At 37.2% G+C, this 12,335-nt stretch overlaps 1 protein-coding gene across 2 annotated transcripts in view; it reads left to right on the top strand.

The window, feature by feature from the left end:
* Positions 1 to 8,336, top strand: part of atp2c1 (ATPase secretory pathway Ca2+ transporting 1) — a 48,845-nt gene extending 40,509 nt beyond the window's left edge. For both annotated transcript variants that reach the window (XM_042489548.1, XM_042489547.1), the window contains exons 16-27: positions 754 to 858; positions 1,161 to 1,317; positions 1,406 to 1,576; positions 2,261 to 2,358; positions 2,831 to 2,881; positions 3,230 to 3,396; positions 3,484 to 3,552; positions 3,963 to 4,079; positions 4,889 to 5,036; positions 5,719 to 5,814; positions 5,974 to 6,115; positions 8,007 to 8,336. In XM_042489548.1, coding sequence (XP_042345482.1) covers positions 754 to 858; positions 1,161 to 1,317; positions 1,406 to 1,576; positions 2,261 to 2,358; positions 2,831 to 2,881; positions 3,230 to 3,396; positions 3,484 to 3,552; positions 3,963 to 4,079; positions 4,889 to 5,036; positions 5,719 to 5,814; positions 5,974 to 6,115; positions 8,007 to 8,131 — 1,446 coding nt within the window. In that variant the 3' untranslated portion in view covers positions 8,132 to 8,336. The remainder of the gene's footprint in view (positions 1 to 753; positions 859 to 1,160; positions 1,318 to 1,405; positions 1,577 to 2,260; positions 2,359 to 2,830; positions 2,882 to 3,229; positions 3,397 to 3,483; positions 3,553 to 3,962; positions 4,080 to 4,888; positions 5,037 to 5,718; positions 5,815 to 5,973; positions 6,116 to 8,006) is intronic.
* Positions 8,337 to 12,335: the final 3,999 nt, after the last annotated feature.

The raw sequence follows: 12,335 nt of genomic DNA on the forward strand, positions 1-12,335 counted from the left end.
GCGTCATAATTACAGTTTGTCATGTAAAATTTCATTCCAAACTGATTAATAATTAGTCAGAAACATAAACAAGTGTTGTAGCAAGCAAAAATAACTGTCACCATGACAACCACCACAACAACAGTCACATCAACACAAGCAAAACCATGACAACAACAGTAAAACAAAGAAAAACAAAACCATGACAACAACACCGGTTATACCAACGCAATGAAAACAAAACAGCAGCGTGAGCTTTACTGTGCGAGCTGCTGATCATTGTGTTTGCATGCAGAAGTCAAAGTGAAACAGCTTGCAGCAACAGAGAGGAAGATTTTACAATTATGTAAATCAGTAAATAACCAAAGATGACAGTGACAGTGTGAATGCATGTGTAGGTTTGTAAATACACTATGGTTCAGAAGTTTGTAACAGATAAAAAACATAAAATTCGGATACCAAATTTATTTTCACCGCAGTTGTAATTTGCATTTGTTGAAATAGTTTGGCAACAAACAGTCCCCATCTCTAACCACAGAGGGAGGCCGGCGCAGCAACGAGGAGCGCGTGCAGAACTCTGAGAAATTTAATGTAGTGTGATTTCAGTCTGACTGTGATTTCAGTCAGACTAACGTGTTTACATGTTTTACACGTCCAGTTTACAAGTTCAGTTTTAGTCGTATTATCACATAATTCAACTTTTTCTAACATCATGCAAGCGTGCTCAGTCAGTGTGTTCGGTGTCTCTGATCCAGCTGTGCTTTTGTCTTCCAGATGGGGCTGGAGAGCCTGCAGCAGGAGTACGTGCGGCTGGAGGAGCACCCCTTCACCTCAGAGCAGAAGTGGATGGCTGTTCGCTGCGTTCACCGCACCCTGCAGGTCGGCATCTCCTCCACCCGTAATCCATCACTACGTTTACATGCACAAAATATTCCAGATTTTGCCCTTATTCTGAAAAACATTCCTACAAAGCTGTTTTTATGACTAATGAATATCGATATTCCTCTAATGTTCCTGTTAACATGCAGCCATGAATTGTCCGATTAACGTTCCTTCAAATTTATATATATAAAATATGGAAAAATTGACTGGAGCTGCTTTGCATTTTGCTTCTCTGTCTTGCCAACATTTACTTTGTTCTGTCCTCAGCTTTGTTTCTGCTTTTTGTCTCCCCTCCTCAGGATAAACCTGGAGTTTACTTCATGAAGGGTGCGTACGAGCAGGTGATTCACCTCTGCAGCTCCTACAACAGCAGAGGAGCCGCACTGTCCCTCACTCACCAGCAGAGGGAGCTGTACCAGCAGCAGATCAGCTACATGGGCTCAGCTGGTCTCAGAGGTAAAGAGAAGAAGATGTTTGCCAGCTTATTGTTTATGTCGACAAACAGATAAACTCAGAACACGTCTGCGTCTGTTTCCTCCGTCAGTCCTGGCGTTTGCGTCGGGTTCTGAGTTGGGTAACTTGACCTTCCTGGGTCTGGTGGGCATCATCGACCCCCCGAGGTCAGGGGTCAAAGAAGCCGTGGGGACGCTCATCAACTCTGGAGTCGCCATCAAGATGATCACGGGAGACTCCCAGGAGACGGCCGTGTCCATAGGTGAGAGAGAACAACAGGCCGTGTGATAAAATCACAGTTTGTAGGTTTTATCATCCAAAAAAGGTTCATCAGACTCATCAGGGGAGGCAGAGAAAATGATGAAATCTCCACCTGTTTGTAAATTATAAACGCAGGAAGGAAAACAGTTAAAATTAAAAAAATGAATCACCATGATGTCATAACAAAGTGCTTATATCCACACATACTCACTCCCAAACTGAAAGTGATAAGTGTTTTGTAAAAGTGGGGAACATTTATTTTTACTCAGATTTTTGCACATTGGCAAGAAAAGGCAACTTTATTTGTACAGCGCATTTCACACAACAGCACAATACTAAGTAATTTACAGAGCAATGAAATATAAAAACATGATAAAGGATACAGGTATACAATAAACTGGAGAAATTAAATTTCAAAGATGAAATGAATTACTAAGAATTTTAAAAAAAATTAAAAAGGGGGTTACTCAATAGATACTCAATGAGACATTCGACTTTGATTTAATATGTGCATTTTTACTATTTCAAGCCACGTTTCCACGGGCTTTAGGAGCTTGTTTTATGCTCTCTTCTTCTGTATTTTTAAATTTTTATGATGTAAATCTCCTTGAATTTCCTCTGAGTGAAACGTTTTGTATTATTTTGCCTCTGTGAGTGAAACGTTTTGTATTATTTTGCCTTGCAGCCAGTCGGTTGGGTCTGTACTCTAAAGGCTGTCAGTGTTTGTCCGGAGACGAGGTAGACCAGCTGGACCTGCAGCAGCTTTCACAAGTCGTCCCCAGAGTGAGAATGGCTTTACTTCTGCACAATTATTTTAGCAGCTAACTCAAAGAAAGAGAACAGCGGCCGAAAATGTCTACAAAATTAGGAAAAAGGTGACATCTAGGAGCTCTTTACCCTCCGAGCTGAAGACGAGGCTCTATAATTCGATCTCTATGTAAGAAAAGGGCGTTACAGTGAGTTATGATTGTCCGCAAATAAATATGAAGATATATTCAGTTTTTCTTCCAGCTCGAATCTTCAATGTGGTTTCATGTGTAAATACAGGCAAAAAAAGAAGAAGAAACCCTGGTGCTAAAAATAAATGCGCTCAGATGTAGTTTGATTCTGTCACTGTGAATTTCCTAATGAGCCGCTGGTGCAAACAGAACAGAGCTGCACCTTTTTTTAAAAAAGTAAATATCACAGAACATACTGCAATTATTTCTGCATACGTCTACCTATGTCTAATTAAAGTCGTCTCCTGTCTCTGCAGATAGCCGTGTTTTATCGAGCCAGTCCCCGACACAAGCTGAAGATCGTCAAGGTGAGCAGGATGAACTACACACAATTTTTGCAGCTTTTGCAGCCATTCAGTTTGCACAAATAATTAAAAAAAAAATCATTTTTAAAGCGACAGAAAGGGTGAAATGTGCCCCCAACTTTGCTGCCAAGCAAAGAGCATCTCTGTGATATTTGCCCATATTTAAATAATATATTTACATGCAAACATTCAATGCAAAACTGTAAAAAAGGATGTACAGAAATGCAAAAGAGATGAAGTAGTTTATTAGTCAGCAGGATTTTTCTGATGAACTAAGTACATTAACTAATCTGAATACTTCCTTCACTACTGTCAGTCAGCATATAAAAGTTAAAGTTCGGTTCTCATCAGTCCCTCCAGAACATCGGCGCCGTGGTGGCCATGACGGGCGACGGGGTGAACGACGCAGTGGCCCTGAGAGCTGCTGACATCGGCGTGGCGATGGGCCAGACGGGCACCGACGTCTGCAAGGAGGCGGCCGACATGATCCTGGTGGACGACGACTTCCAGACCATCATGTGAGCGAACGAACAGACGCCGGCTATAAAAACCTTCAAGGCTCCTTTAAAACCGCAGAAATGAAGAGTTTTATTTTCTGCTTCCAGGTCGGCCATCGAGGAAGGAAAAGGAATTTACAACAACATTAAAAACTTTGTCCGCTTCCAGCTGAGCACGTGAGTCCAAACGTGATGATCTCATAGGATACGATGCATCGCTGTAGATTAAAATAACCAACAGGATATGAAAGACATACTACGAAAGACAAATACATACTTTTACTTTAACCCTTTGAAACCAGGATCATCTTTTTTTGTTGCTGCTTTTAGACACTTTTTCTCAAGTCTTTGAATATTTGAACCCAGAGCAAACAAGTGCAAATGTTCCACAAATTATTTTAGGGAATTATAATTTTAAAACATTTTTCAGGTCCCTAAATTTGTTTCCTTTCCCTTTGCTCATTGCTTTCTTTCCATGTTTTTCAAAGAAATCAAGCCAGTTTTCAAAGGGTTAACCACCTCAAATACAGTTAGCTGCTCAGTTTTAGTCCCAGCTGACGCTCCTTTTCCCTCCTGCTGGTCTCCAGGAGCATCGCAGCTCTGACACTAATCTCCTTGGCGACGCTGATGAACTTCCCAAACCCGCTGAACGCCATGCAGATCCTGTGGATCAACATCATCATGGACGGACCTCCTGCTCAGAGGTACAGGGGCATCATGGGAAGTGTAGTGTTGAGCAGCTTATGTATTCACACAGTAAAAAACTTTCACATCTTGGTTGTTTTACTCTGTACCGTTACGTTAACTACGTAACGGTACAGAGCTCAGGATTAGGCAAGTAACACAAAGCGAAATATGTAGGTTTTACTGGCTCATCATTATGTGGGATGTATGCAAATTTTGGTGCTTTACTTTTTATTGGAAAAGGTATGAAAAGTGCATGAGAACAGCCAGATTATTGTTTTAATGTTGAGTCTTGCAAATCATTTTTATTTTTGTTAATTTTTTTTTATTATTGTTATTTATTTATTATTATTTTATTTAGTCATTGAAATAAAATGTAAAAAAAAAAAAAAGAAAAAAGAAAGGAAAAAAAATCTCAAAAAAAAGATTTTTGGTGCTGTTTGCTGGTTAAATTACTTTTTTTGTAATATTTAAATTTCAAACTTATTACAATGATAAAGGAGAAACAGCATTGAGGTGGTAAAAAAAACAAAGAGGAATAGTATCCATCTGCTCCCTTCAAGAAAAGACACCAAAACAAAAACTAAACCAGTGTACTCTGGTGTATATGTTTCTGTGGTCATCCCCTGATAAAATTACATTGGCTTATTAAAAGTGTGGTAAATGTATATTTTAAATTATATTCAGTTTTGACGGTTTCGTGGTAAAACCAAAAAATAATGGGCCTCTTTTTGAAAGGAGATTTCTGGCCCCGAAACGACCTGAGACATTCTCACTTTGGTTTTATGAAGTTAAAAAGATGAAGGTTTGAGCGTGTGTTTTTTGTCAGTTTGGGCGTGGAGCCCGTGGACCGGGACGTGATCAGACAGCCTCCTCGAAACGTCAAAGACAGCATCATCACTCGCAGTCTGCTCACCAAAGTGCTGGTGTCGGCGCTCATCATCGTCTGCGGGACGCTGTTTGTCTTCTGGAGAGAGGTGGGTCACTTTTCTGATGATGTCTCAAAAAAAGTCTTTTTTTCTCTCTTGTGACGTAAAAAACGTGTCTATGTACAATATAAGAATAATATACAAGCACTGGTGTAAAAAATAGTGAGATGAGTTTGTTAGAACCAAAGAAGAGATAAGATGTCGATAAGATATAAAAAATTAGATAAATATCAAAGAGTAAAAGGTGTGTGACACTCTTCACCTCCAGTTTTTAACCCCTTATTTTTACCAGACTGTTGTACATAAATGATAAACAAATGGCTCGTCTTTAATAGAAAACATTCTTATTAATTGAGATTTTCTAGTAAGCTCCTAAATAGATGTTTTTGTCTGTGTTGACTTCACTCATAATCACACATTTATAACATTGTTTTACCCTCTTTTTTTTCTATGCGCCTGGAAAAAAACCTTAAATACAAATATATGTATAAAATGTTTATTTTCGGAGATATTGTTATCAGCTTTTATTGTATTGTTCTTAACTTTATGAGTTATATTTTTATGTGAATCGTCGTGAAAATTTTATTTTATTGTCTTTAAATTAAATTTTTAGTTATTCGTAATTTAAATTGGTTTGACATTTTTGCAATGTCAGTTTGTTACTGTCAGTATGTTTTGAAAAAATAAATAAATAAATACTTTTTTTAAAAATATTTTTTTTGTGTTTCAGTTGCAGGACAACATGATCACTCCTCGAGACACCACCATGACCTTCACCTGCTTCGTCTTCTTTGACATGTTCAACGCTCTGAGCTCCCGTTCACAGGTAACCAACCGTCAGACACACAGGTGCTGAAAAAGCTCCTCTGAGTGTAGCTCATTACTGTGTGTGTGTGTGTGTGTGTGTGTGTGTGTGTGTGTGTGTGTGTGTGTGTGTGTGTGTGTGTGTGTGTGTGTGTGTGTGTGTGTGTGTGTGTGTTCTCAGACTCGTATGGTACATGAGATGGGTCTGTGCAGTAACAGGACCTTCTGTTACGCCGTCCTGGCCTCCATCATGGGTCAGCTGCTCGTCATCTACTTCCCTCCTCTGCAGAGCATCTTCCAGACTGAGAGCCTCAGCATCTTTGGTAAGAATATTTCACTCCACTATTACACCAAAGGTTAAAGGAAGTTTTAGGGGGCTTTAGTGGTGAACATTGCAGATTGCAACCAGCTGAAGCTTCTCCCGGTTTGAATTCCTTCGGTGTTGATTGTTCAGGAGGTTTTTACCGGAGCTGAATTATCCACAGAGGTGTTTTCCTCTCCAAAACAAACAGACCGGGTGATTAAAACTGGTAAAACACTGAATAAAACAGTTTGACCTTAAAAAATCAGCGTGAGATAGCGATGTAGCAAGCCAGAGATCCTCAGGCGGATCAGCCCACAGCTGAGGAGCCCTAACAGCAAATGTTTGGTCGAAAATCCAATAAGGGTGACCAAAAAAAAACCGTCACTGCCAGAATACTAGATATAGAATAAGCTCACTGCCACACCTAGAGTCAGCGCTAAGTAATAATTCATAATATTAATAACTATTTATATAGCACCTATAAAAACTGTTTCCAAAGTGCTTTGACAAACAAAGCAAAGTCGAGGCCGTAAACCCCAGAGGTGATGGAAAAAATTGAAGTTAGTCAATGATGCCGAACAAAGGTCAAACGAGATCAGAGGCAGAATTAAAGACGAGATCAGAGGCAGAAACTTGTTACAAAGATACAGAAACAAATTAAAGGCAGTAAACACAGAGCAGTGATAATTATGATAATAATAAGCAGGATCAAGACAGAATAAAAAGATACAATTAACAGACAAACAGAGCGCAGCTTCTCCTCACAGCACCAAAGTGTCTGAAAGACACATCTGCAGAGGTGAAAGTGACTTCTTTAGACTTCTACAGACGACTTTGTGTTAGTTTCAGCTTTAATCAGACTTTGGATGAATTATTTAGAAACACCAGGACGCATCGCTCCGTGTCTCATCCAGCCGCTCGCACTGAGCTCTCATTATTATTACCAGGGGATGTAATGTTTTTGGGGCCCGGGGCCACAAGCACATGAGCTTATTTTCAGCCTTTCTCTAACTGTGAATGTCGGCAGGATGTTGGCAGCTATAGGAGAAGTAGGCCGACTCAAAAGTTTTAAATTCCTGAGTAAAATGATTAACAGCACAGAAGTTTGACAGAAGCTGAAGTCAGAGTCCTGCAGTCAGGAGAGGTTGGCCTATTATCAGCACAATGTGCTTCAATTTACCTGAAGTTTGTTTCAGATGGAGCTTTTCATTTTCATATAATGCTGGAAAGTTTAATAAATAATAATAAATCATATGTTTATTACACAGTGTAACACACCATGGTCACATGACACTGTGTCAGTGAACTATGAGGGCAAAAAACAAACTAAACATTAACATTATAAACAAACATTAACATTCATTAATTGTAATCAAAGTAAAATGTTCAGTTAATGGTGATATTGATTTAGGTTTGAGGCTCGGACCTTTGCTGGGAGGACATTTTAGTACCTGGACCTCTGTGAGTTTTAGTAGAATAGGTCCTCCAGCTGGTGATGCTGTTCTACAGTATATTTGTCATTTCAATGTCAGACAGAAAATAAATATTTAAACTGAAATTAACCTGATGATATCTTCATATCTCACTGAGGAGTCAGAGGAACCTTTAAGCTCGACAGAAACAGTGATTTGATGTATATCGTGATATAAATCGATATCGATATCGACTGATAAAAAAAAATTATCGTGATAAGACTTTTTTCCATATCGCCCAGCTTTAATAGTAATAAATAAAAGATAAATAAGTAAAATGATTAGATAACAGCACAAAATAAAATAGAATAAAATTTATAAAATATTCCAAAGTTTAAATAAAAGCCGGACTAAAAAGGTAGGTCTTGAGTTTGCTTTTTAAAATATCGGCCCCCCTCTGCTGCACTTTTTAACCCTTTTTGTTGTGATCTGGTGCAGACCTGCTGTTCCTGGTGTCCCTCACCTCCTCGGTGTGCGTCGTGTCTGAGGTCATCAAGATGGTGGAGCGGCGTATGGGAGCTGAGAGGAAGAGCCCGCCCTCCGACTGCTTCCACGAGGTATGACCCCCCTCTTCCTCCTCCCACCAAAACCGCTGTCCGGGCGGCAGGACTCTGAGGTTTGGAGGACGAAGAGGAGGACGAGGGGGACGGCTTTCAGGATCTCACAACCGATGGCACTGACTAATTAAGACTGAGACTTGTGGGATTTTCCTCCTCTGGAGAAACTCTGGTCTGGGACTGGAGGAAGCTCCCAGCCTCGGGGGAAAGGGGGACGGGACTGAGGGAGGCGAGTTAGCGGACTGGGCTGGTTAAACTGGGAGATAGCTGCTGGGAGGTGCGACCCTGTACCAGAGCGCAGGGCTTTAATTCGGCTCCGCAGCAGCTTTTTGTAGACTCCTGACCGGGAAACCGCCACAGACCGACAACGTTTACTCCTCGTTATTTATAGGACGTCCTCTTTAAGACATCCCTCTGGAGAATCCAGGCTAGAGACGTGTGCAATTCTCTTCCAGACTTCTTTTTTTAATCCAGTATCTAGAAGGTGTTGACCACTGGTTCGGCTCGCTTTTCACGGTTGAATACGGTAACTTCTTGTTTTGATTCCTCTGTAGGTGGTTTACAGTTTATCAGTGGAGGTGTAACGGTACAAAAACAGTCAGTTACACAAAGTTTTAACTCGGCGGGGAAAACAAAATGTTTTTTTATTTTGGTTCCATTTTTTTAACATATAACAGAGGAGTACAAGTACAGAAGCCGAGAACAACCTTTTTTAATGCCGTTATCACAACTGAATTATTTCATTATCCTGACACAGCAGAGCTTGTTTTCTTGAGATGACAGTTTAACAATTCTCGAGAAAATAAAAGGCCAGAAGTTAATTTATCACGAGGAAACAACTTCTGTTTTCTATTTTTCCCAAAAATTTGAGAAAAAAATATCCAGAGAAAACAAAGGGTTTTTTTCTTGTGATATCCAGTTAATTTATGTCAATTCTTTAAAAAAAAAAAAAACACAACGCACAAGATAATTTACTGAGAGAAAACGGCTTTTGTTTTTGTAATTTATCACAAAAAAACTTTTTTCTACTAATTTGCACATGGTCTTTAGAAAACAAAGTTGGTTTTCCGATGATGAATCATCTCAGTAACAAAGCTTGTTTTTTTGTGATAAGGAGTTAATTTATGTCGATCCTTGATCCTCGAGGTCATTTATCATTTAAAAAAAAAAAAAAAAAAAAAAAACATGTTTTCTAATTTCCTCAAGACCTTAAGAAAATGAAAGTGGTTTTGTAGTAATTGATTATCTTGTAATCTTGAGATAACAAAGCTTGTTTTCTTGTGATTATTGGTTAATATATGTCGATTCTTCAGAAATCAAAAGGCAGATTCCTCAAGATCATTTATTATAAAAAAAACTACTTTTGTTTTTCTAAATTTTCTGTGATCCTAAGAAAAAAAAGTGGCTTTGTTGTGATAAATTATCCCTCATTCAAGAAATTCGCCTTTTGTTTTGACAAAAATCTACATAAATTAACCCCGTTATCATGAGAAAACTTTGAGACAATGAAATAATAATTTTGTGATTTAAGATAACGGCATTAAAAAAATAATGTCTAACACAGCCGTCAGCTTCCGTACACACGTCTGAATATCTGCTGTAAAACTAAAGTGCTGAAACATTTACATATAGTCAGTTATCTAAAGAAAACTGAGACTTTTTGTCGTTGATGCTGTGTGCACATAAAGAACGTATCTGTTCACGTAGAGAATATAAAGCTTTAATTTTATGTTTTCTTATATGGAAGTCTGGGACTGCCAATATTAAAAAAAACATTTAATCAAATCAAACTATTACTTTCACTTAACAATGGACAAAGTTTTGCGTTAAATCAAAAGGTCTATAGACTGTTAAATCATCATATTGTAACAAATACCTGCTGAATGAAGTCCAAGATGTCGTTTTGTCTGCCAGTTTTATAAATAAAAGTTTGTTTCACATTAAATGTCATTATTATTATTTTTGAGATAGTCCTTTGTTTTGGGGTAGACTGAAATAAAATTTATCAATTTAATATTAATTTAATTTTAATTTTGGCAGTAATTAGGCTTGTTTAAAAAGGAAAATGAAAATTGAATTTGACATCTTTTTGTTTAATTTTGTTAAAGAAATAGAAAATCAAACTTGTCAAATGTATTAACATCAGGATACAGCAGCTTGCTTGTTTGATTAATGAAATAAAATAAAATTTAATATGAATGTTGGCACCTGCTTCAGTCCATTCTAATGTTGACGTAAAAACAACTTAAAAAAAAAAAAATATATATGTATGCTATTTGAGAATTATAAACTTATAAACAAAAGAAGCAAAAGTTATTTTAATTATTTTAACGTTGTGGAAACACAAGCTGCGATACAGATATTTTATCTGAATAAGAATAAAATCTAAAATGGTAAAATTGGATCAAAATGATATTAATCTGACCAGATATTAATGTTTTTGTCCTGGTTTGAATCTGCCGTCAGTAAAGAGACACACACTGTGTGAAACATCGATGCACATTTTCTGTTTTTGTTAACTATGAACTCAAAAACGGTTTAGGAGGACAAAAAGTGCCATTACACCTCCACTCTGCAGGCTTGTTTCTGTGATCCACACATTGTGTTTCATGATTCTTCCTCCACACACTCGTTTACTTAAATTAAACTCTGGTTTTAGTTGTGCAGCTGATGACAAACTCTTCTCTGTCATGTTTAAGCTCCTTCGCACTCGCCGCCTCGTACATCACGACGTGTCCGTGGTGGCGAGCGACTTCTCCGGGCCATTAAAAAATCATCCTGATGTGAAATATTAGGCCCCAAAAACCACCAAACACAGCTGTACTGACGCGGTCGCTGCAGGGTACAGATCCTTTTAGTAACGACGCTTTCTCATCGTGTGCCTTAGAGTCATCATTATCTCCACCTCCGTGGAAAAAAGCCCTTTACTGACACATCTGTTTAATCTGTTTCAGAAGTTATTTTTAAAAAGCATTTAAGTTTTATTTTCCTTTTTTTATCTCTTGTCTCATCCGCTCATGATTTACTTCCGCTCTCGCTCTCTGAATAACACATAGAAAACACGGTGCTTTCTGGGAAATGTAGTTGATTATTTATTTTTTTGAACATCAGGTGTTGGTAAAAAAAAAAAAAACAAAAACACCAGAAAAGAGAATATGTCACTCTGCTGTCATGTTTCCAAAAGTTTTATTTATTTTTTTTTTATTTCATATTTTGCAAATGAGTCTGAAAATGAAGATTAATCTTTGGATCAAACATTTTCTTTGTTATGAATCAAAATATGAAATAAAAGATGATTTATCTCATGGAAACAACAAGAGCAGCTTTTGATCTGAAACACGGTGTCACTAAAAAGATAAAACAATCAAACAAGGCGAGATTTTAATTCTGAATGCACAAATCAAAACCATAAAAAAAAAGATATTAAAGGAGATTAACTGTTTTTACAACCTGAGTTTTTTTGTTTTTGTAGCTTTTCCATAATTTCCTGATGATATTTCTGCAGATGTCGTAACGTGTTTTTAAAGCTCTTAATGTCACAATTTAATGTCTCACTGGACAACAAGTCTAACAACAACATAAGCTGCTTATTATAGAAGTTTTTTTAAAGTGGTCTGTTGAGCAAAAAAATTTAAAAAAGGAAAAAATAATTAAAAAAAGATTTTAGTAACGCAACAGGAGCAGTCAGACAAGTTTAAAACAAACTGCAGTGTGTGGGCTTATAACTGTGCTGCTGGAATTATAGTGATTTAATTTTCCTCTCTAAAGGACAGAATTACTGGATTTGCTCTCTCAATAATCATGACAGACTGGAACAGAAATCTTTTAAAAAATAGAATAAAGTAATTATAATTTTACCAACTTTGACACACGAGCAAATTGGCTTGATTTCTTTCCAAAACATGGAAAATCACTGAGCAACATAACCAGAAGTTAAACAGTTGGTTAAAAGTTGCAAGAATATTACCTGAAATTAGCAAAACAGAAAGTAAAAGAATAAAAACAGGAAATGGCCTGAGTGAAAATGAGCTGAAAATAAAAAATATATATATGAATAATAAAAGCAAATATAAATGTTTTTCTGTAACCCAATTTTAAATATATCAAAACAATTATAAATATAGTTTTTTCTATATATATATTTTTTCCAAATTAATGATTTTCTATCGCTCATTATTATTATTATCTTTTTAAGTATTATCTTTTTAAT

Source organism: Plectropomus leopardus, chromosome 7 (genome assembly GCF_008729295.1).
Source record: "Plectropomus leopardus isolate mb chromosome 7, YSFRI_Pleo_2.0, whole genome shotgun sequence".
In the NCBI taxonomy this organism is placed as follows: Eukaryota; Metazoa; Chordata; class Actinopteri; order Perciformes; family Serranidae; genus Plectropomus; species Plectropomus leopardus.